Source organism: Buteo buteo, chromosome 3 (assembly GCF_964188355.1).
Source record: "Buteo buteo chromosome 3, bButBut1.hap1.1, whole genome shotgun sequence".
In the NCBI taxonomy this organism is placed as follows: domain Eukaryota; kingdom Metazoa; phylum Chordata; class Aves; order Accipitriformes; family Accipitridae; genus Buteo; species Buteo buteo.
The window spans coordinates 30532284-30557952 of record NC_134173.1 but is presented as its reverse complement, the minus strand read 5'-3'; the positions used below and the strand labels follow the sequence as shown (position 1 = coordinate 30557952).

At 42.8% G+C, this 25669-nt stretch overlaps 1 protein-coding gene across 1 annotated transcript; it reads right to left on the bottom strand.

Moving 5' to 3' along the window:
• Nucleotides 1-602: 602 nt before the first annotated feature.
• On the bottom strand, nucleotides 603-25669 carry DSG2 (desmoglein 2). Its single transcript, XM_075023202.1, has 15 exons — nucleotides 25338-25669; nucleotides 18924-18959; nucleotides 17901-18035; nucleotides 17161-17319; nucleotides 16753-16897; nucleotides 15340-15500; nucleotides 14330-14464; nucleotides 13999-14184; nucleotides 12736-12995; nucleotides 11715-11857; nucleotides 10823-11050; nucleotides 9303-9533; nucleotides 8149-8277; nucleotides 6667-7007; nucleotides 603-4604 (listed from the first exon to the last, which is right to left on the bottom strand). Exons 1-15 carry the CDS (start codon nucleotides 25380-25382, stop codon nucleotides 3582-3584), a joined length of 3357 nt encoding a protein of 1118 aa, XP_074879303.1. The 5' UTR covers nucleotides 25383-25669; the 3' UTR covers nucleotides 603-3581.

Genomic DNA, 25669 nt, shown 5'->3' with positions numbered 1-25669 from the left:
AGCCTGCAGACGCCCAGGTAGACAGCAGCCATTTTGCCTGTCGTGCCTACAAGAACAGGTCCCGCAGGGGGCCTGCCCTGCAGCTCAGGGCGCGCTGGCAAATCCTGCGCCAGGCGCTGAGCAGCTACAGGAGCTCAGGCACCTACGGGCTGAGCTTCCTAGCTTGCGTGTGGTAAGGTAGGCTCAAAACCCACACCCGGCTGGCACTCTGACCCTCTGAGGACCCTGTTCAGCCCAGCCTCCTGTCCTCACACACAAAAGGAGTTTGATACCCCTCCCCTCCTCCTGATTTTCATCCAAGTTGGTTCAGCTGGACGAATGCATTTGAAAGCCTGCACCAGTGCCAGAGGCCAACTCTCCTACCCACAAGGCACAAAGAACAGATAGTTGTCACCGTGTTTTTTTGCTCACAGGGAGCTTCAAAGGCCACCAGGAGGGAGAAGGAGCCAGAGGAGACAGCCAGAGTCACTAGCTCTGCTACCACAGCACAAGCAGAGGGAGTGATGCATTTCTGGGATGCCTCAAGGCCATAAACACTTGCCATGACTCTCCGGGGGAGAGCAGCTGATTTATTTAACTTTTTAAAACCTGATTTACTGCCGATAACCCCCACACGCTTTAAGTCTTCGATGGTGGACAATGGTCAAATTCCCAGGAAAGAATGGAGCCTGGAAGACATCATCCTGTCTTGCAAAGTCCAGTCTAGCTCCAGGTATACGCTGAGGCACGACAAAGGAAAAACTTCCTTGTGGATGCTCGGGACAGGCGCTCCACTTGCCCTCCTGCTGCAGACAGCCGCATCCCTGTTGTGTCAGGCTGCCTCACACTCGTGGAGTCTGACGTACTTAGTGAGGATTTGCAGGAAACATAAATCGCAGAAGAACAGCGTGGATACAGTCCCTGTCAGGCTGGTATGTCAGCATAACCATGCTCTGTTATTTTTAGATAACAGAATTACAGACTTCATTTTTACTTTTGAAGTCAGAATGAGGCACCTCTCACAAAGATAAGTTCTAGGGCTAGTCCCAGTCTCAGGGTTATCTAGTGGTCAGATGCTAACCAAGTATTTCCATTAGTTGGGTCCTACATTCCTCCCACCAGCCACCATCATTTACAAAACACAGCTCCATGAGAAGTGACTTATTTATCTGATGGATGTTCTGCCAGCATGAGCACATGCTGATAGCATCTGAAGTCTTGGTACAAGACTAAGCCAAATCATGGAGATTCACTCTTAACGAATCTATTCAGATAGACTCTTTACAGCACTAGCAAATCTGTGATAAAAGCTCATATATAAACAATACACAGGGAAGTCAGGATTTCTGTGACACAGTCCTGACTCTTACTTCTTCTGAATTTTAACAACTACATGTTTTAACAACTATAAAACTGAGACAACAGTTTATGCCCTCTTGTTTGGAAGTATAAACTGATTAAGAGAGTTTGACTCAAAGCCCAGTAAATCTCTTTTCTTCCATCAAGTTCTTAGATTATTCAGTGCACTTAACCAGCAGGCAGAATTCACTTTTTTTTTTTTCAGAATCTGCAAGTTGGCAGGACACCAACTTTTATTACATCTGCATTTTTCAGATATTCCTTCAGGCTGTTTGGGAAATCTCAATCCTCATTCTATCTTTAAACTTTTTATTTGCAGCAAGAAAGTTAGTGCTTCCATTGGGGTAGCTGTCTTAAAACTGAATGAAAAATAATAATAAAAAAATACAGTAGAGCTCTTTATTTTAAGATTGCATAAAACCACAGAAATACTCCATTAAAAAGTAAGAAATAAGTTCACTCCCTCTAACTGCAGGAAAAAGTGGTGACCACTTAAAACTGCATGCTTGCTTGAAAGTAAATATACATACTTTAAAAATAAAGTTTAAGAGATTAATAACCAACAGGTCCAAGCAAGGGAACAGTTTGATTTGCTTGGAAGTATTCCTCCACTTAATGTAATGGCCCATCTGTCAAGATGCACCCTGTTGAGCATAGCCATGGTTTCAACTTTTTATGTTTATGTTTTTGAATCAACTTTTACATCCTTATCAGTAAAATCAAATACACTGAAAGCATTTCTACTCAAAGGCAAAACATATCAGTGGAAAATATAACACTGCAGCTGTAGGAAAACTCCAGGAGAGATGGAGACAACCAGAAAGTTCTGCATGTCCACAGGCTTTGCAGTACCATATGGCCAGCTTGCTGATTTTAAAGCTATGAGATAAACATGGTACCAATACCTAATCTAAAGTACTTCTTTCTACTCTGAGAAAACATAAGGAGTGTATGACAGTTTTTCCTTTATAAAATTAACTTTAAAATGTTTCAAACTGCATACAAATATTTACATGCGCATATATACATAGTGCCAAACAGTGCAGTACTGTCTTCTGCTTTTACCACATAAAATTCATGGAAAGAAAAGTAATCTTAGGTGTTGCAGACTTGAAGGGCACTTTTGTCTTGTCAGAGCTAAGGAAAGCTGCCATTATGCCACACTACACAGGCCACTGGAGCTCTGGTACTGCAGCCAGCAGAAACACACACACGCACACACATGCACACACATGCACACACCAGGCTGCATTTCTGTGCTTGTATCTGTGAGTTCACAGACGGAAGTAAAATCACTTAGTTAATTGCACTTGTACATCAGATCCTACAGATGTCTAGGGGCCATAAACTTTGCCAGCAAAGCCACTGACTGAATCTCTGGCTCTACAGCTAAGGTAAGTTTTGGCTGTTTCTTATACATTATTAAAGGACCAATTAGGAACCAGTGAAAAATCTGTATGATGCAAATGCTTACTTGTCCATGTCAGCCTAGACCCACACCAAGTAATGGAATTTTTACATTGAGGTATCAAAAAAGTTGCAGTTCTCAGCTTTTTTGCTACTTGCTCTCTTTAACCCCTGTGCTAATATGCAAGTATTGATTGCTTAAGGTACAAACGCTGATAACCCAAAGTTGTGACATCCCTCCAGGAGATCAACACACCACTGCGCTGAGGACATACTGGCTTTGGTGGCCTGGGCTTCTCAGGAAGGAGAGATTTCTTAGCAGTTCGCCAAGGTGCAGAGAGCTGCAGCTGCAGCTCAGGAGGAGCTGCTAGGCCCACAAGGTAATAGATGGCAAACACACAATGGGAACCTGATGCCCCTTAGGGGAAACTTCAGCAGATAAGACTGAACAGCAGTTCAGAAACCTAACTTGTACTTTGCACACTACTATCCATTACTAGATTTTAGACTTTTTTTTTTTGCTTACCTATAACTATGCAGCTGTGGTTATGTGGTATTATTACACTGAATAATAGAAAGCAATTACAAAAATAGCAAACAAGGAAAAAAAAGTATTTCCCACATCTTTCCACTTCAAAAGCATCGCTGCCAATGTTACATAATAACAACAGCAAATTTCTTTACTAGCTTCCTGGTCATAATCCTTATTTATACAAACTACCACAAGCGAGTTCATGTCATTCTGAAAGCTCCAGCAAATTCAGGTCTCAAGAAAGAGCCCAAGATGCATAGGGACACAAGGGTGCCAGACACCGCCACCCCTGCAAGGGGCCAGGCTACGAGCGAGTGTACTGCACTGTGTTGTATTTGGTGACCCTGGAAGACTTGCTCAGTGTGGCACTGGCAGGAGGTGGCCCCTCTAAGTTGGAGCCCATCTGGTTAAGCAGGGAGTCTGGGATCAACACGTGCTCTTGCCTTCCCAGGCTGGCACCCGCCGCTTGTTCAGCTCTGCTCTGCGTCCCCGAGGCTGTCACCACCCTTTCGTTCACCACTAAGCTGCGTCCCTCTGCCAAAGTGGGGAAGCTGAGTGAGCCCTGCTCTGCAGCGGGCACAAGCACCCTCTCCCGTTCCCTCACCACAACGTACTGGGAGTCGGGAAGATCCTGAACCGTCAGGGCTCCTGGCCCGGCACCCTCCGACTTCACCATCCTCTCCGTAACCACCACATTACCTCTCCGTGGCAAATCAGGGATTTCCACCATACCCTGCAAGCTTGATGCGGGTGCCAGTACTCTCTCTGTCACCACTACATTCTCCTTAAACTGGGGGTCTAGAAAGACAGTGCCTGAATGGGCAGGAGCCCCTGCTGAATAGGACATTTCTGTCATGGTGAAATTGGTCTCTGCATGGGCCGTGGGAAGGGGCCGAGCATCATGCTGCCCAGAGTGGGATGCAAAGGTTGTTTCCGTGACCACCTCTGTGGAGAGGGCGTCTTCTCCTGTGCCACTGCCCACAAGCACTGGCGGGGCAGGCTGGAAGCGACTGCCCGAGGCAAAAGCTTGTTTGGAGCTGGAAGCATTTTGCTGATCTAAGAACCATGAATTTGGGTCATTAACACCTAAACCTGATTCATTCTTGGAGCTACAGTCTTTCATGTTGATGTTTCTGCCTATGCATATTTCTGCTAGAGTCTTAAATTTGTCTCCTAAATCATCAAGGAAATGGTCGTCAAGATCACCCTCAATAAAGCTGCAGCAGCCAATGGAGCCATGGGGAGAGCCTGACTCTCCCTGGGAATAAACCAGGAGACAGTCGTTTGCAGCTTGGGCTTCGTCTTCTTCCGCAAAAGAGACAGCTTTCTACAGACAGAAAACAAAAGGAAGCAAGAGTTCATTAATGTCAGCTCTAGACTTAATAAATTTGAAAATCAGGAATGCTTGGTGAAAGAGGTTAAAATATGAAAATTTAACTGAACCTACAGAAACCGTCAAGGAAGTGAGAGCAGTACCTAAAAGTGCTTTTTGCTTTTTTGAAGTTAGTCTGAACTTGACAGTCCACTTGATGAGAAGGGAAGTCTGAGATTAAATTGAAAACCTTGGGTACTATCACCACCTGCTGTTATTCCTACCAGGAATTGTGCCATTTGTGATACTGCTCCATCTTCACAAGGAGATTGTTTTTATTTTGGTTCAGTGAATGAACTTCACCTCTAACTAGGTGTTTGTGGGAGAGTGCCAAAACCATGCCTGAGAGTATCCTAACATTTAAACACACATTTATGAGTACATGTTGAAATGTTATCACCTGCCATGCCCCTTTTCACTAGCATAGCCTGCAGGATCACACCCAAGGAGCCCAACAACAAAAAGTTAAATAGCTTGGTAAGTATGGGAACCTAGTCCAGCACATAAATTTTTAGGCTCTATGCAGGCCACTTTGCAACAAGGAAGGCTCAACAGTTCTGACTATAGTGCTTCTAGGGCCAGCTCAGTCTGAAAGCAGCGTCTGCAATGGAGTTTGTGCTAGCACTAGCACAAATAGCTGTGTACATGCTTACATCAGCTCCAGTTCCTGGAGTGAAGACAGCCAAATCCTCTGGGCCTGCTGAACCAGCTTGACCCAATATGGTTGCTGGCTTGCGCTCAGAACCACTTTTCTACCATATTTGAAGTTCTAGAGTGCATATTTTCTCAGGCATCTGTGCGATATCGTATATATCCAGACCCAAATTGACTCTGTATGTTTATCTGTGTTTGATCCTGAAAGCAGGCACATTACCTGAGATGCTTCTACAAAAATCAGCATGTGACTGAAACTATTTGGTTTGGTTACTTGTCTGGGTTCCCCCCCCCCCATAATCTGAGATATTTTAGCCTCCCAGAAGTGGTAAAGAGTACTGTAGTATGACCTTTACTAAGCCATCCTGCAAGACTTCAGCAGGCAGCTATACTTAAAGTATGTCTTAATATTAGGAAGTGCAAAGAGTGGAAGGAAAGCAGAATTGCTACTATTGCATCTGTTCACCTAGAAGACCAGTAGCTAGAGCACTCAGGAGACATACAAGTATCTTAAGCTCAAATTCTTCCCTAGCCTGAGGTGGTGATTCAAACCTGCACAGCTACTCCCCTGCAGAACCCCATCATAAGCCAGCTCTAGGGTGTGAGGATGTTTTGTTTGTACAGGTGATGGACAATCTGTACACTCCTTGGCATATGGAAGTGAAGCTTTCACTATAAGGAGCTCACCAGCCTAAGGACTAATGATATGCGTCATGCAAAGAGGAATAGCTGCAATGAGTAGGAATAGCCTATTGGTCAATGGTTAGGTCACAAAAAAAAAGTTGTCAGACAGGATTGCAACATATGTCCAGGCTGTTGGGCAAAGAGACAAGTCCAGCACCACTTCCTTCATCAGCTGCTTTGAAAATGCAGACCCACCCTCTACTGTATGACATCTGTGGCTTATCTTTCAAAAACCTGCTCCATGGTAAAGTTTGTAGCTGTGACTCATGATGAGTCATAGATGCCTCCCTACAGGCCAGTTTAATGTGCTTAAGTCCCTGAGATTTAGATCACACTCCTTCTCATGGCTTCTTCCTGGGCAAGGGGCTCCTTGGTCATTGCTGAATATTCTGGATCCTATTTCCGAGTACCTCCCTCGAGAGAAGTATCTCGTTGTGAGAGACCTTGTAAACACCCAGTGCTACAAGATGGAGCACTGTCATGCTCTAAGTCCCACATGTGAGCCTAATCCAAAACTCCTTAATGCCCCTAACTCCACATGCACACAACATTGGCCATTGTATCAGGACTGTTTGTATATACATATCTACTCATCTGTGTTTGTAATAACATGAACAGCATATTTCACAACGCTAAGTGTAAATATCAAAATACTGTTATTTTTGGGTCATATGCTTACGTCATTGAAGTAGTCTCTTAAAAATTCTTCATTCATGGCTCCTGCTGCTCCCACCACGGCTCCTCCTCCAGCCACCACTGTCTTGCCTTCTACACCTGCCATGCCTTCAGCACCTCTAGCTGCCATGGCTCCACACTCAGCACCAGAAAGGAGATGTCTTTGCTCTTCCCATCCTTCCTTGGTAATAGTACTGCAATGCTCTCTTACATGAGAGGCAGAGCTGCTGCCTCCTGCCACAGTTTCCTCTCCACTCATTCCTGCTGCTGCTGCCACTGCCGTTGCTGCTCCGCTGGTCGCTCCTCTCGACTTCCCCAGTGCAGTGGGTGGGATGAAGCTTAGCACTGGCTACATAAATAACACAAATTAGGATGTGACATGAAAGCTGCACTCTCTAGCACATGGAACTCACCAAACCAGCAGCGGGACTGGGTGGGACCAGGGAGGGTGCCGCCTTACAACTTGTTTGAATTTGCACTTATACATGTTGCTGCAAAGAGTAAAAGGCCTCCTGAAATAGGGTGCAGCTTCCACAACTGCGTTCCCAAGTTAGATCACGGAAATGTTCCTATAGATCATTGTTTTCTTGTAACTCAAAGGGTTGGGAGTGAAAGCATGGGGAAAAAAAAACCAACAACAAACCCACCAAAAAAAGGCTTGCAAAATTCCAGAGAGCTCAGCTGTTCCAAGACAGACTCTGGCCAGCTTTCCTCAGACACAAAGTGGGGGAGTGGGCACTGCCTGCTGCCTCTATGGTGCTGCCTGGCCCTTTCTTCTAGCAGTTTGGCTTCCCTGTTGTTTTTTAACAAGAATTTGGTGTGAGCATTGGCCTAAATCAAAGTCTTTTACCTTAATTCTATTTCTTTGCTATTGTGCAAAAGCACGCCAGTGTCATGCTCTTTTTTTGAGAACTGGGTTTTGTAGCATAATGAGAAAGGGCAAACTTCTCTTGGCATTCACTGTTGCCTCTGCAGATTTGCACTTTTTTCTGCCTTTTTTTTTTAAATTAAGAATTTCCTCTGTTTAAGAAGGCAAACATACAGGGATGTTAATTTAAAACGCAGCCTGAAACTTTAAACTAGTGAGGAGAAGCTAAGCTTTATAACCCATTCTTTCACTGCTTTACCATGCTCCCAAAGGGGTGCTGAACATTCCAGGCTTGCAAATGCAAATGCTTTGCTCTTTACAGCATCCATGCTTTTCCCACACTCCTATCTTCTGCTCAGATACCATCAACATTTGCTTGATTGCTTTCCCTTTACTTTAGGATTTAAACACTACGGCTGGTTTTTCTAGAGCTGCTGGTGGAATTCATCTTCCATGCATATCCTTCACTGAGCCTCACAGGGTTAATTTTAATTAATGTTCATGTGCAGTTAAAATCTGCTGTACAGCCTTGAAACATCAGCCTGTAACGTGGAAGAGGCGCCAAGTGCCAAACTGAATGCTTGGATGGAAATCAAAGAGAAATGCTATTAGGGATACATGCCTTTTCCACAGGAGCTGCTCCTTCGCTGTTCCACTGATGCAACACTGCTTCACTGTAGTCTGGTATCGCACCAAATCCCTTCGCTCCTGAGCCGCAGGGACACAGCAGCAGTAACAGTGGAATAACTACAGGGAAACAGAATTTTGACATTAACTATGTGATTATTAGGGTCAAAGCATGCTAACAGCCAGTATCGAAGTTTGGCCAGCTCCCATACCAAAATGCATCTTTAATAAGCTAGTGATCAGTATGAGGGCTGATAAAAACTGAAAACAGTTTCCAAAGTATTCAAGGTATTTCCTAGAAACATGTGCCTGGCTGGTCTCCTAGAAAGTAAACTGACAATTAACCCACCAGGGCCTCAATCCTAGAGATGACCATGCAGCTATGTAGCTATACTTCTATCAAAGATCTCATATACCAAACCCAAGCCCTAAATGTCACTGTACAACCTCAGCATTTTGAACTCTTCCTGTTCTTTTACTACTAGATAACGACATGGTGTCATGTAAATTCCACCTCACCACTCCTATGACACACCTAGAGCATTGCCTGGGGAACTCAATCCAATTTCAGGAGCAGAGCATATTCACATGGCATGAACTTTGTTTTGCCACAGCTAGACTGCTACCAATACAAGCAATAAACTATTGCCATTATAAATGCAGCACTGGTACACATGGCCATACCCTGACTACAAGCATTCTTCTCTTATTTTTGAGCTTCTATTTTGTTTCACCAAAGAGCAATGTCACATGCTGCTCTGAGCAAGGCACCAGACCTGGGTCTGCAGCAAGGGAATGAGAGTGGAGGGAGCACTGTGATTTCAGTAGGAATAGTTAGGGTTCACATGGGGAGGCGTGGGAACACCGAAATGATTCCTTACTGCTTCCCCACCTGTTATTTACAGTGCCGTAAACAAATATTAAAGTTGTACATATTAATTTTTAAATGCACAGCTTGAAATCCTTTGAGGGTGAAATGCTGATGTTACCAAAATTAGTTGGGGATTTGCCATGACTTCACACAGACTAGGAGTTTATACAGAATATATCAAGATGATAAAACCGGGGGGATGGACTGTTTCTGTCCTGATGCCTTGCAGACCATATTTACAGTGCTTCTGAGATAATATGAAATGATAACTTACGCAGCAAAAGTAAAAACGCCAAGATGATTAGCGCAACCGCTCCTGGTCCCAGACCCACTGACTTGTCGCCAATAAATTTATCTCTGCATACGCCGTTATCCGTGCACTTACAAACAGTCAGTTGCAGAGACTGTGCTTGAGCGCAGCTTAACCCTTGGAAATCCTTTATTAGGATGGGAACTTCAGTTCTGCCCAGCTTCAGGTTTTGTGGTGCCAGCTGTATGCTGGTGCCTGAGGCAGAAGGGGGGGTTAAAGAAAAAGAAGAAACAAGAAATGAGTGGAGAAAAAGGTGACTGTAAACTATGGAAAATAAAACCTTCACCGCCTCCCAACAAGCCCTCTCCAGTTAAGTCCAGCCAGTGCAGTGGAATTAAGTATAATTAGCTGCTGCTACAGAATATGTGCTCTTATTTTTATCAAGGAAATTCATGCTGGTAACAAAGCAGCCATGCTCACTTGCAGTCTCAGATAATTGTGGACAGTTTCATACCACCAAAGACTTATCATGGAACACAGCCCAACTGCCTATATAGCATTAACCTTCACGTCATCCGGATAGCTAAAGGCTGAATTCACAAAAAACTGGCTTCAGCTTTTAGATAATCTGTTGTAGGTCACAGGCAGAGACTGGGGAGCCAATATACCACCTGCTCCTGTGGCCATGTCACAACTAAGCAAGAGGTGCTCAGATGATGTTCCCACTGGCGAATGCCATCCTATTTGGAAAAGCTGTGATCCCCATAATTACTGCTAGTCTGGCTGCAAGCGGGGTGAGGAAAACTAAGATGACTCCTTCTTGGTCCTAAACCTGGCCATTAGGATGACTCTGCTGATTGCTTTCCAGTGTTATGCTGTAGGATTACAGAGGAGAGAACAATGAGTCTGAGAAGAAAAAAGTGTTTTCTGGTACCTTAAATCTACCTGAAGCATTTCCTTCAAGCATTTCCCAGGCTTATATGAATGGAAATGCAAGAAGAAAGTGCTCATCTCATTTTGAAATAGTCATTAAAATTATAAATAAATTTCTGATTTATTTTTCTCTCTGCTGTGCTGGACAATCTTAAAACAGGTTACACTGTATTCCCCCTTTTCAAGGCCCACTGTACAAACATATTTATTTATTTGTAAGTTAGAACAACTGCAGCCAGAAACACAACCATATCTCCAAGCTCAGTTTTAACAAAAAACATCCTCCATCACTGCATGCTTTTTGTGCAAAGATAGGAATGGCTTGATCCCAGCATTATCCACAAAATCCTGGTCACCACATCTGGGTCATCAAGGTAGGCAAAGATGGTCCAACTGAGGGAAGGGAACAGGCCCCAGAATACATGTCTGTGCTTTCATAGCCATTAAAGAGAAGGGAGCAGAATGCGAGTGATGTGTCTTCATGCCTGACTCCATATACATGAGGTTTTTTTTGTCTGGATAAGCCAAACTGTCAGTTTAACTGGAATTAACAAACTACAACACTAGGACTCCAAAGAACTGGAAGTAATTAAAAAAATATATTTTCTTACCATTTCTGGATGCAATTATCCATTTTTTTGCTGTCCCTTCTGGCTCATCAATGACAGCAAAGCTGAAGGGATCACTGTTTGGGTAACCATCCAAATCGTTAGCTGTAACATCAACTAATTTTGCATCTGAACACACAGTCTGCACAGGGTTCACAATAACTGGGCAGTTATCATTTTCATCTTTAACTTGAATAATGACTGTGCCGGTGACCGTTTTCTTAGGAACATCTAAGATTTTAAAATATGAAAAATTAAATTGATTTGAAAAGTGCAAGAATTTAATCTTAAAGTAAAAAACTTAATATTTTCCAAAACACAAACATTGCTGAAATAAGTTGAAAGAGCTCTCCCTGGAGCTTATGGGAGCAGTATTTCACTCCTAACATATTGACAAAGTTCTTCTGAATGCAAGCTGATTTACTATTTTAACTTAAAAAAAAAAAGTAGCATTTCCTATGTATGGTTACACAATAACATGCAGATTATAAAAGGCAAATTCTAATTAGATACACAAGAAGTTCAAGGATTCTTTCCTGCTTAGCATTCAAGAAAACTTAGGACTCTGAAAATAAGCATACTGAGATATTGGCAATTTCCACCTTGACAAAAGATGTTCCTATCAGACTTGGTCTTTGCAAAACTTTTACAAAAAGTTAACCTCCATCTAGTCAAAGAAGAGAAACGGGCACCTTGGCAACCATTCCAAGGTTCATCTTATTTCCATGAGTTGTCTGTGTCTCTCCTCCAAACACAGAGCCTATGGGGAAACTGCACTAGGTGCCTAACTTTTAGGCCATTAAAGACAGGGAGGTTAAACCAACTATAGTTGTAGAAAGGCAAACTAAACCCTAAACAAATCAATTAGTGTGAAAACAAAACCCTCTCAACTCACCAGTAGTTACACCCAACATGGTGATAGTGTAGGTACCATTTACTACATGAGACGATTCATAATCAAGTTTTTCGGCAAGTTGGATTTCACCTGTGACCGAGTCTATTATGATCCAGTTTGCTGTATCTCTTCCTTTCATGTATCTGATTAAAGTTGCATACAAAGATGTACAGATTTATGATGAGGAAAACAACCACCAGCGGAAAAAGCAGCTTCACAGTATGTTTACTCTTCATTTAAAGCCAAGACCAAATCCCTAGGTCTGAGGTCTGACACTCCTGCCACTGGAATTGGTTTCAACTATAAACCTAAGATTATAAACCCACCCTGAATGTTGAAACCTACTTTTCCCACTAGAGCCAGGATTTAGGTGTGGAGGCATTATAACAAGTAGCCTCAGGGAGCAAGGCCAGAGCACGAGAGGGAGCTGCACTGCTGGTCATCATCCTCTTCTCCTCCATCCCTGCTCCCAGCAAAAGCTGAGCAGCAGCCACCCAGGACAGACTGTATTACAGGCGTGGGGGAGAGGGGTCCACCGTTGGGTATGCACCTCTGCTGGTCTGCACTGTTTGTAAAAGCCACAGTGGTGGTTCAACAACATTTCAGCTGAAGAGCTAGGATTCAAAATCCAAGCACACACCCACAGACTTATCTACTTTACACCCTTTCTATGCGATCACTAGATGTTTCTGCGTATTTCTTCCTAATGTTTCTGCAGATGAAGTCAGGCAAGTAAACCTCTCAAAAGTAGACAGGCATGACAAACAGCATGCAAGCACAGGCAACTTCAGCCCAAACACTCATGTCTCATCATATACAACAAAACAAGTAGGATTTTCACGTTAGCTATTTTCTGCATAATAGAATATTGAAGATGATGATAATGATGTTGTTTTAGGTATGAATTATGCGTAGTAGAAAACCATTGCCTTTGGAATTATTTCAGTTCAATATGCACATTTTTACAGTAAATTGTGATTTCTGACATACTCAGTTATGATGATTGTAAAAGGATTCTTACACAATGCGCTCTGCTGTTTTTCCAGTGTCTTCATCATAGGCTTGATACTGTCCAATAACCTGTCTTATCTCCAGTTTCTCACTTGCTTCAATAATTTTTGTGCCACCAGGGAATACAGGGCCTTCCCGCACATTAATCACATTAATTTTTATTGGAATTGTTTGTGCTTTGTAACTGTGTTTAATTGACTTGTGGAACTCTGCTTTGTTTGTAACAACAACGCCCAAGTTTAGGCTTTGCATTTTTTCATAATCCAGCTCCTAGAGCAATAAAAAAAAAAACAAACCAAAACCAATCACTCAGAATTTGACAGAATCTGGTATCTAGACAACATTCATACATTTAATATTTAAATAATATTATTTAAATAATACTGTAGCATCCTTAATTAAATAATAACTGTTTAATAGTAAGTGTTGGTTAACATGTTATTCTCAATACATAATGCTTCAAACTCTTTAAAAGTACATAAGGAAGATTACTCTCTTTATTTTTAATGGGTGGCACCATAGATATGTCTTTATTATTGAATTTAAACTAATTTAAGGTAGGTGCAATGAGTCCTACCCATATATTCTTGTCTTTACTTTCAGTGAATCGGTGCTCAATATTACTTGGTTCTTCCAATTTTATTTATTTATTTTTAAACCAATTCATGTACTTAATAATGCTTATCAATATTTACAGTTATCAATTTTCAGATAAGGCAACCACAGCAGGAAAAAAAAAAAGAAAAAGAAAAAAGGTACTTAGGGCACTATGCATCTTCCATTCCTGTGGACTAAAAAGGGAGTGAAATTCATAAAATAGAAATTTCCATTTATGGAAAGTATTTTCACAATTTCAATTTATGGAAATTCATAAAATAGTCTGTAGCCCATGGCTCATGGAGTAGGTGTTGCCTGCAACGTTATCTGTGGCCACAGGAAATAAAGAAATTTAAGCTGAGATCAGCAACCAGAGCAAAAATATGGGCAAGTTTACAGCCTAGTTGTTAGCACTGTTGCCCAAACAAGGGAAATTTGGGGACTTCTGCCCCACTAGATATTTGAGATCACACAGAACGTAAATAGTAAAGCTGGACAAAATTATTATTTTGCATGGAATTATTGAATACATCAACAAAGAATATGTCAAAGGAGGAGTGTCCACCATGTAAATTTGCAGCTTACATACTGACTGAATATAAATAATTTGTATGTCAACTTAAAGGGAATAAATTATGCTAGTATTTAAAGAAGGCTCTCTGAAGAATATACTAACCTTCACAAGAGTCAAAATTCCTTCATTTGTTTGGGTGTCTGTTACTAAACGAAAAAAGCCACCCTCATTGCCAGAAACAAATGAAAAGTTTGCCAGCCAGTTATCCGAAAACTCTTCATCTTTGTCAAATACTTTTATGCGTAGAATTTCCACATTTGCTCTGTTTTCTTCAATGCTTCCTTCAAACTGCAATTGAAAAACACCCTTTGTTAAAAAGATGTCATGATTTACCTCATTTCACCAGAGCAAGAAAGTTTGTACAACCTCATATTAAACAATGGGATACTGACAGGTGTAGTAACATGCCAAATATTGTGATAAATATACTTACTGTATGACTTTCAACCACAGGCAGATTGTCATTGACATCCAAAATCTTGATTTCTAAAGAACATGTTGCAGCATTCCCACCTATTTCACCACCACGGTCTTTTGCTTCCACCACCAAAGAATAGCTACTTTGTGTCTGCCACAATAAGAAAAAAGTGTTTAAACCAGGCTAAAAATTTTTTCCTTCCCTGTATTATGTTTATTAGATTTTGGTAATCCCTCTCGTGGCCAATTATAGCTCCTCTTCTCTCTAGCTAACAGTAAATCTCACACACAACTACCTTGACAGGCTCTGGTGGAGGGTCTCAAAAGGATTTGGGACTTTTGCATCTCCCCCACAAAGAGTTAGACTGTACTTAGGTGACAAATGAAAAAATTTCAGTGGCCATAACCAGGGACAGGACCGGTGACACCTGCATGTCAGGACAGGGCTAGAGGCAGAGCCATTGCCCTCCGTCGCAGAGCTAACATCCAGAACACCATCTGCTGGCCAGGGAAAATTCATGCAAGCACAGGTAAAGCTGCTGGCAATACATGGCTTTCAATGCTGTTTCACAGCAGCACCCGTCCTAACTCTTTACACTTCGATTTGCACAGCAGGCTACAAAAACCTAGACGCAGTCAGCAGCTCTGCAGATGGTGATCTGGGTTGCCTTTGCCGTATGCTCTCCAGCAGAAAGAAATGACCCCTTGCTTCATGTAACGGCTGCACGGGAGGGACAGAAAGCAACAGCCAACGGGCTGGTGCTGTGCTAGGGACCCGACGTGGGGAATACAACCTCGATCCTGTATTCTGCACCCCCCCTCCCCCAGTCCCTGAAAAACATGCATCAGCCAGACAAGGCTTTAATCCCAAGGGAGGCGAAGGAAGAATCCCAAGGGAGTGAAGGAAGGTAGGAGGGCCAGCTCTTCATCCTGGCAGGCAGGGCTGAAGGTGACACAACAGGTGTCAGAAAAACACTGTTAACAGATTAAAAATGGGAGTGTTTTGGTTTTGTTTTTTTTTTTTACCTCTCTGTCAAGGTTTATTTTTGCTACTCGAACCTCGCCAGTATCCTTATTCATACTGAATGCAGCTCCAGGGCTTTGAGAAACAATCCTGAAAGCAATTTTGGAATTTAGGTTGTTTGGTTCATCGGCATCCGTTGCATTTATCCTCATTACAATTGTACCTGGAAAAAAACAAACAAAATACAGTATTTGTTTACGCTGCCATGTACCAGCAAGTATTTTTACTATAATCTCAAAGATAAGAGCATGTTGTCAGATGCACTGCACAATTTTCTGATGCTCTTGCCTTTACTTATTTAATGAAAAAAGCTGAAGAAGTGTTCCTAAATCCAAACAGTACATGTTAAAAGTAAACCTTCTAGCAAACAAGACGACTGTATCCACGCATCTGTAAGTCATAGAATTCAATGCACCAGAAATAATCAACAGGTTGAATTCTCTCAAAAATCATGACAGAAAACCGTAGATATACAAAGAAAGAAAAAGTTTTTGAACAAAAAGCTACATTTACATCACACATTAGTCTAAAGGGAGCACTACTACCTCCTCTGCTTGAATATTATTAAAACAATTGCTCTGTATTGATGCCCTCCAACAGCTTTACTCAAAATACATGGCAGTCCCCATGGTGCAATCCCCTTTTAACTCATGGCACAGGGTTTTTGTCTTCTGGGAAAGGGCGTACCTCAGCATCCAGTGCTACAGTTTGAACATTAGCTAGAATTCAGGTAAAGAGCAATTCCCATATGGCTGCTACTGACTTGAAAGACAGCTGAGGAAACTCAATACCTCACCCAAGTAGATGGTCAAGAATTTGTGTCTTCAGATTATCATAACACTGAAATGGACACAATGTCAGGTATTTATTAGGTTGTTTTATTCCAGCTTTTCTTATCTTCTGGGAAGTAATCTGTTGTTCTTGTGTCTACTGACATCAATAAGTAAACTGCCAATAACTTGTTCTTTGAGGGTTGGGTCACGGCCATATGTGCTTGACAGCAAAGTACCTCTCCAGCCCATAGATAAAGCAGGGCTCTTCATGAGCATGGCAGAGTGGAGTCCTTCCCAAATAGGCTGGGATTGCTAGGCCAGAAGGTAGACTGCATTTCCCCTGCAATTCCTGCTGAAGGACTTTGGTTCCTGAATTTGTGGTAGCTTTGACACCAAACCAAAGGTGCCACAAGAGGAAGTGTTGTTCTCTGTTGCCTTTAGGTGGATGCTATCCCTTAATCACACCACACAGCTTCGCTCTGAATAGACTTCTGCATTGACACGTGGATAACCTGGCCTACGCAAGCAAGAGAATGTACCCTTGTTACTGCAGGTATGCTGCTGCAAAGAGTATATTCACTTGTACCCTTGCATGTGTTGGGAAAAGCTAAATGAAAAAAGCAATTCTAAAAATAACATTACCTGTTTCACTTAATTCTTCAATTGAACCAACAAAAACTTCCTGTGAAAACACTGGAAAATTGTCATTTATATCCACAATTTTAATTGGGAGGTCTATTGGCTCTTCCAGTTTTGCTCCAGTCTTATCTAGTGCGTGACCTCTGAGCTGAAATAATACAGACAGAAACAAGCAAGTCCAATGAGTGAGGGTAATATATAGAAATACATATACAAAATAGAAATAAATAGAAATATAAAACATATGTAATAAAATCTAAGCATTATATAAGCATATGTAATATGCTTCTAAGCATGTATACACGCACAAATATGCAGAAACTTTAAAACTAATCAAAGCAAACACATTTGAACAAAAATGAAAAATGGATAAGAGGGCACCTATAAGGAAGAAGTTACTATTCAACTCACAAGCAGCATTGGAGTCTTTTCTCTGTCAACTCTTCCTGTTATGTTCAGGTCTCCAGTCTTTCCATTGATAACAAATAATCCATAAGGGGGTTCTGTTACTCCTTGACCAGATATAGTGTAAGTTACCACTATACCTGTATCTTCAAGATCAGAATGTATCTAGTAGGAATATAACAGATTAAATAGCACTCAGTAAATAAAACCACATTTAAAAATGCAATGAAAATATTTTTGGTGTTTTTTGCAATGAACAAACAAAAATAAATATTAAAACACATTTCCCTGCACTCCTTTGAGTCTGGAGATGTTGAGATGAATGCAGGAACGTTCTGTTTGAGGCTCTGGTGCAGGGAGATGAGGAACATGATGGACAATGCAACAGTTGGGAACCATGGAGTGGAGAGGTCTGCGGGAGAAGAAAATTGGGACTGCGTGGACAAAGAGAGTGGGATAGGATACAAGTGCAAGGAAAGGCTAGAACACCATTTTGATAAGGTGAAAAGCTGGAGTGAGGGAAGGAAGAAACTGGCTGATCAAATGGATGGGGGCAAATGAAATGTGGAGAAAGGTGAAGGGAAAAGAAGTCTGGAACAACAAGTGCCAATCTTCAACTGATATTCAATAGTCCTTTAAAATTAAAGAAATATTTGCGCATGTGTTTAGGGCAGCCAGACCCTTATTTTATATTTTCATCTCTATTTTTATGTGTATTCTGTATTTATCTCTTTTTCTGGGCTTACTCTAGCAATTGGATTCATATAGGAGTTGTCCTCCTCTTCCCGTATGAAAGCTGGAGGGACTGTCCATTCTCGCTTCTGTCTAACTAGGCTGTTGGGATGAGACAACATGCCACTCCTGCCTTTTCGATCATAAACCTGTGAAAAAACAAGGTTGAAAGTCAGCATTATATTTAGCCACTTCAGATGAATGCTTTATTGCTGCTCCAGCCCAGACTTCTGAGTAGTGTTTGCTCATTCAATAGCTAGTAACTTTGAAATCACAGAATGGCATTAGCCTTCCAAGCCACAATCTAAGAGCTATATGCTCAAGTTGTTTGAAGAGGAAAACTACACTAGTCTTTTCATCAAGACAGAATTAGGTAAGACTGGCTTTAAATACATGAGCAAGTTCCCATGACCAGAGGTTGGTGAAGATACACCTGTTCTGGAAGATTTAACTGCTTGTTATCAGATGTGGGAAGAATTTTGGCACTAAGGCTGTTTTGAACCACCATTTCTGCCTTATTATCCTGTTTACCTTGCCACCAATACTGCCTCGTACTCAACCTTCTCTCTGAAACAGAATCCATGAAACAGTGGGCCTCTATTCAACCCATCCACTGTCTCTGCTATCCTTGCTCAACTACCCCTCACGCTCACTCTGCATGACACCCTTCATCCTTCTGTCCAGCTTAGTCCCTACTGTGTCTGTTGACTTCCAGACTAACATCTGGAAATGTTTCCAATTAACATCCTCCATAAAATTGTAGTTGATTTCATTTACAGACAGTTAAAATAAGATATCTACAAACTTAATATTTTAGGGGAAGTTTCTCAAAGTTGAACACCACTCAGTTTGATGGATGTAGGAATCTATTCACATTTTGGCTTTCATTTCATTATTCATTACATAGCTTTCACATTTCAGAAAATGGTAAAACGCAAGGTATTTATCAAGTAAAGTAAGGCACACTTTTGACGCTTTGCTCAGAGAGCCCTTCTTCAGGCACTGATAAATAAAAGCAGTTTTCCATTATTTCCTACCTTCATATGGAGTCCATTTCCATAATTCAAACAGATCTGCAATGGAAGTTATGATAATCATTATTAATTCTATGTCACTTTAGCCATACTAAAACTTAACTGATGTGACCACCCTCATAAGAACAGCCAAGCCATAAGGAAGAGGGCATCTGACCTCTATCAATTAATATTTACTATTTACCCATAATAGCTTCTCAAGAATTCACCCATAACCATTCACATTAAAAACATACACTATAATTACATAATTATTAAATTTTTCCACTTTTCTCCCAGCAGGAAACAGATAATAAGTAATTAATCTTTTTTTTTCCCTTCATTAAATGCAGACTTTATAGTAATTTTTAAACAACCATTTTTTAGTGCTGAATAATGCTGCACTATTCCAAAATGATGGGAATTTGCCATTGACTGAAGCAAGCGTTGGTTGCCAGCAGCACTCTGGAGAAGCTCCCTCTTCTGGGCAAACCACGGATTATACAGGCTGTGGTGGGTTACCAACCACATCAGAGAACAAAACAGGTTAAATAACGTTTAAAAGCAAGGAGTAATCAAAACACCTGCTGAAGTGTAACCAACAGAAGCAGCTCTCTACTTAGCACCTTGCTGGGTGGATAAATGGCATACATACAGCCCTTACTTAAACAAGGCTGAGATGTGCACACTAGCAAGCAAATCATGCTTGCTCTGACAAAACCTTACATGCCAACATCCAGTATTGGGACTGCCCATCTCTTCATGCACCAGGATAGCTATGTATGCCTTTAAATACCTCAGTTAGGTGCCTCATCCTAGCTGAAAGGTACCAAATTACCAGAGACCCTGCATTTATGCCCACTCTGCACGTACTGAAGACCCCACAAGTAACAAAAAGCCTCAAGTGGTGCAAAAACGTAGGCACAACGTTGGGAAACAACAACAACAAAAAGTAGGTTATTACAAGTGAAACCAACAAATAGAACTTTTGAGCTTTGCATAGGTAAAGAATACTTTTATTGCTCTGAGCACTATTACATCTAGCTACATTTTGTATGTTAGGTGATTTTTTTTTTATATATATATACACTAATGCCAAAGGCAAAGCAGGCTCAGAAAAGGTGATTTCCTACTGAAATAAGTTAGGGAGTGTTTCTTTATGTTCTCTTTGACTGTTCTCTCCCTATCCATCCCTCTGACTCAGCCTTGATTGCTGCATCGGTGACAGCTTTTTTCTTTTTTCCAAGACGTTATCTCTTTCCCACACAATGCAGCAATGCAGTGGACGGTGTTGAGCAATGTAGCAGACTGCTGTTTCGACTTGCACAACAAAACTGTTCTGCAAATGGCAATTTTCCCAATGTATATATTCTGAAGACAAAAATCAGCAAGGACTAAGTTCCCTAATGGATACACATTGTGAGGGCTACAGGATCTTACACCTCAGACCAAGTTGTTCTCATGAATATTCTTAATCTTATTTGTTTTTATTAGTGATATGGATTTTTAAAATTTATTTTTATGACTAATGAGATTGTACCAGCAAGAGTGACAGGAGGGTTTGGGTTTATAGTCCACGTTTTCCAACAGAAGCTGCAACTCTTTTGGAAGGTGAATAGTTGTCAAGATGTCCTCGTGAACATCCTTGTTTGTTCTTACTGGTAAACTAAAGGGAAAAGTGTTTCTGTCTCAATACTGAACGGAGACAAGAGGCAGGAGGTGAGAAGCCTCCTTGTATTGAAAATCTGAGAACCACAGTATAAATGAAAGTGTCTGAAGTTTAAGAATAAGCAGGTCTTCCATTGAGATGCATATCAAGAAAGCGGAGAAAATCCCATTAGTCATTATAAACAGAAAGTCTTTCATTAAGATAACTAAAAGTAAAAATCAATTTGTTTGCAAACGCTGCAAAGCAGCCTCAAAACATTCTGTTTTACTGGTAAGACAGTAAAAAACACTTTTGCTATTCTAGTTTTCAATCTGTAGTCCATGGGCAATCTCATAAGGGACTTTAAGACATCAATAAAAGGTGCTTAAGAATGGCAATTTTATTTACAAGATGCATAAACACATTTGGAACAAATATATAAAGGGATCCTGCATTTCAACTGGAAAATTTTTAAAGGATCCAAAAACTTTAAGAAGGGGAAAAGCACTTTTCAATGACATTTTCTTCAAGAAAAAGTGAAAAGTCAAATATCCAACAGGTGTTGAATTCTAAATTCTGCCGCCCCCCCCCCCCCCTTTTTTTTTAATATCCTAGAGCTGCCTTCTATTAAACAGCTTGGTAAGATTAGGAAAGCCCTGCCCATCATTTGCTGTGGATCATAGCCTTGGCACAAAAAAATAGACATCAACTGATGACATCTGTTGATGACACAGAGCTGAGAAGGCATTGTCAGAAGACAACTGTATGGTTACAGAAAACTAGGTGGAAAACCTGAAGCCTGAAGTAATAGAAATGGAATGAAATACTACAGGAAAGCAGCAGGAGTAGGCGAGAGAGCAGGGGAAAGAAGGGAGTGACTGACATGTATAGGGAGTGCAAGGCTGCTCTTGCCCTAATCCATGTTCATGTGTAGTCAGGAAGTGACTAAAGGACAGATTTTGAACACACAGCTTAGTTTTACAATGTAAAGATGCAGACTGAGCAAGCAAGAAGGTACGTGTCCGTATTTGCTACACTATGAAACAGTACATCCTAGAAACGTGGTCTTTCATGCGTGCTGTGTGTCAGGAGATTTGGATCTCGCACCTCCTGTGAGTCAGTTTGGTGTTGAAGACCATGGGCAAGTGGAGATCTTGCACACTTAGAGAAGCAGGCTGAAGAGACTATCCAAAGTTATCTACTTGTCCATCTCCTGGCCCTGGGGCAGGACAAACTACACTAAGTGCTTCCTGACAACGGTTTAATCTGTTCTCAAAAACGAGTGATGGAGGTCCCACAGCCTCACCAGCTAACCTAATGTGGTGCCTACCTAACCTTACAGATGGAAAAGGCTTTGTTAATTTTTATCCTAATTTTATTATCCTAATTTTTAGCTCTTCGCAAGTTGAGCATATTGCTGTTTGGATGAGATTCAGTTTCAGATTAAGGCACACATTTACATGTCTAAATGAACGCTAAGTGCCTAAACTTGTGTTATACTCAACAGCAATATAGCCAATACAGACAAGGACATCAGAGAGCAGTTCAGTTCACCCCAAAGCCAGCCCACATCTCCTATTTCTCTCTGGACTCCACTGACTGTAGCTACATCTACTTTGTAAGCCCAATACGAGAGGATTTGTAGAGCAAAGCAGTTGCTGCTGAGAACCCAACACTACATAACCCATGTTTTGTGGTTGTTACTTCAGACTAGAATTAGCCTGGTCCCACAGACCACACACCCATGAGCAGACGGCTGCATCTCCCAACGCAGTTTTACGTAGGAGGGATCAGATTCACACACTCTGGAGATCTGCTTCAAAAGCACAATTTGATCCAACCAAATAGGTGCACTCTGCATCCACTGCATCTCCATTTAGCATAACAGAAACTCAAACACCTATATTGAGATGTCTTAATCTCTAGCCAAATCTCCTTCTTTGCCATGTTGATAATGCTCTCATTGAACAGTGTAATTACCTTTCCTTCACAATTACCCTTCATATACCTGAAAACTTATAATGCATCTTACCCACCTTCTTTTCTCAGTTTCCCGTTCTTTAATCTCACTTTGGGAATCATAAAACAGGATATCCTGAATTTAGATTCCATTTTTCACTTTCCTCTAGCCTCTCCTGGGCAGATTCACTTTACTCTGAAGTCTGGCGTCCAAAATAATACACAGCTTTAGTTCAATAGGATGGATAAAATACCAGATCTTATGTATTTCTCACCTGCTTTCCTATCTCACCATAGCACTGTTTTTTTTTTTTCCTCCCTTTTTGGAACAATATTAAGTTGTTGAATCAATGCACAGATGCTTGTAAATATTTTTACCATGTTTCAACATGTTACTGGTGATAGAAGCTAGCCTGCTTCGAATTATCTCACCTTTGCTCTTTCTAAAACTAAGCATCATGGGGGGTTTTTTGTTGGTTTTTTTTTGTGTGTGGTTTTTTTTTAAATTTAACTTGTTTCTATGAATTTTGAGAAGTAATTGCTACTGGCTCTGACATTACAATAGTGATCTAATGTATTCTGGACTGAATTTCATCATACCCAGCCTAAGCCTAACCACCCCAAACATCAAGGAAGTACAATCCCAGAAGACGTTCAGAGAAAACGCAAGTTTTGCTACTCTTGTAGTAAGATTCATACATCTCTGTCAACTCTTCTTTCACTCAAATGTAAGTGTTCGAAGACTTCCTCTTTTGAAGACTTGACATCCACACCCTTCAGAAATGACCAAGAAACCTCCCAGTCTAATAACCCTCAATAGCGGTGCCCGTCCGGCAGGCCCACGTCTCTGGGTGTGTGCCCTGGACACATACCAAGTCAAGCCCAACGCTATGGGTGCACTACCCTCTGGCACGCCCAGGCATCCCTGGAAAAGGGCCAGAGGCAGGAACATGGGGAAAGCTGCTGTAACCTCTGTGAGGTACCCAGGGATGAAGTTACAGGGATGCAGCCTGCAGGCCCGGAGGGAGAGCAGATGACCAAGAGGTACTTCCAGGAAAAACAAGGAGAGGAAGAACTTACAGTTCTCGATGCTTCTAACGTAGAAGACAGTGTGGGAAGATGCTACTTTTAGATTGGTTTTGTTTTTCCATAGTTTCTTAAGGTTTTGAAATTACCAGTGCCATCTTTGCATGCCATAAGATATAAATGACCCTAATCTGATGCTCTCAAACAAGCAACCAGACTTCCTGCCACATGAATAGCTTTGTCCAGATTGGGGGGGGGGGGAAAACAACCAACGCCCAAACAAAAAACCCCACCAAAACAAAAAGGTGCCTCTCTCTCTCCCCCTCCTGACATCAACCAACTAAGGCAGTTTTATTTGCTCTAATATTCTATCTGATAGTGAGGTGTTCAGGCACCAAACTCAGTTCACTCTTAGGATACCATATCCTTCCCCAGCTTTGGCTGAGACTGAGGATGATGAGGATTAAGAAAAATAATTTTCCTCTTTTCTTCAGGCAAGACCAATAGCATCCTGAGCCAGGCAAGCCCACCAAAATGGACAATGGTGTGCCTTCAGGTATTACAGAACAAATTGGTGAAAACTGTTGTACAAGTAGCACTCCGCACGCTTCCCATTGCTCTTTTTGGGCAAAACAAGGATAAAACATTTTCCAACCAACCCATAACTCCCAGCTTGCTGCAAAGAACAGGGTTAACTGTTGCTGGCTGACTTGTGGCCAACCACAAGTCTAACATTAAAGTTATCAGGCAACGGGTCTCCAGCTAACAAATCTGATTTTGCAGGATCCCGAGCTTAGGGAGCAAGGTCCCAATCTACAGCACCTGCCAGCCTGACCATGCAACAAGCCGTTACCGAACGCTGCCTTGGCAGCTCCCAGGCACAGCCCTTGGCCTGGCCTCCACCCTCACCTTCATCTGAGCGGCAGCAGCCTGACTTCCGCAGGCATTTTGCCAGCCTGGAAAGGTGAAGAGCTAAAGAACACCACTACAGGTAGGAAGGAGAGCTTCCTGTAAAACATCTAGCAACAGCTAGAAAGCATCAGTCCAAATCAAGCAAACCAGGTGCTTTGGCCTCAGTTTGTTATGACATACTCCTTGCTTTTAGCCCGAAAAGGTATTTCGTAGAATGGAAGGTGTAAGGGCTGATGGCTAAAAAAGAGCAAGGGCAGGGAAGGAGAAAGCCTGAAGTGTCTGGAACTGTGAAGAATTTGGTATCGTTTCTCTTAAGCCAATGAAGACTTCCATTAAGTCATACTTCATGATCCATTTTCCCTCCTGGCACTATTCCTTCAAAAAGGTATTGCAATTTACTAATACAGAGAATACGTTGAACAAGAAGACGGCAACAATATGAACTCTTCTCTGCATTGCTGTTCCTCCCGCCGCCCCGAAAAACCCCACCCATTCGAGATCCCGTTCTTCCTGGGTTCTGCTGCCTTCACCTGCTTTCGGACAGCAAACGGCGCCTGCTTTTATCTCCTTTCCAAAGAACGGTAGAAAACCCGTTCCCGGCCAGGAGCCGCCGCCGGCGGGAGGGCTGCCAAGCCCCGACGGGAAGAGCGCTCCCCCGCGGGCCCCGTACGAGCCCCCCGCGGTCCCGGGGCCGCCCGGGCGCTGCAGCCGCCGCCGCCGCCGCCGCCTTCGCCGCTCCCCGCGCAGCCCCGGCGGGGCGCAGCCGCGCCTCCCTCCCGCACAGCTCCGCGCAACGACCGACCCGCCCGCCCGCGGCAAAGCGGCGCCTTCCCCCCGCCCCGGTGCCGGGGGAGCCCCGCGGGCAGGCGCGCCCCGTCGGGGCCCGGACTCACCAGCAGCGCCAGCAGCCGCACCGCGGCGGAGGGGCCCCGCGACATGGCCGCCGCCGCCGCCTCCTCCCTCTGTCCGGGACGGGGTCACCTCCTCGGGCCGCCCGCGAGGGGAAATGGCGGCGGCCCGTCGAGGGGCGCACAAGTAGCCGCGGGTGGGTGGAGTGTGGCGGGCGGGGGCCGCGCCGGGAGGGGGCAGGTGGCGCCCGGCCCGCCCCCGCTCCAGCGCCCGCTCCCGCTCCGCCCGGCCCGGCCCGGCCCGGCCCGCGGTGGGGAGCCCCGGCCGCCGCCCCCCGCTCCCCCGAGCTCCGCCCGCGGGAGCCGGCGGAGGCTGC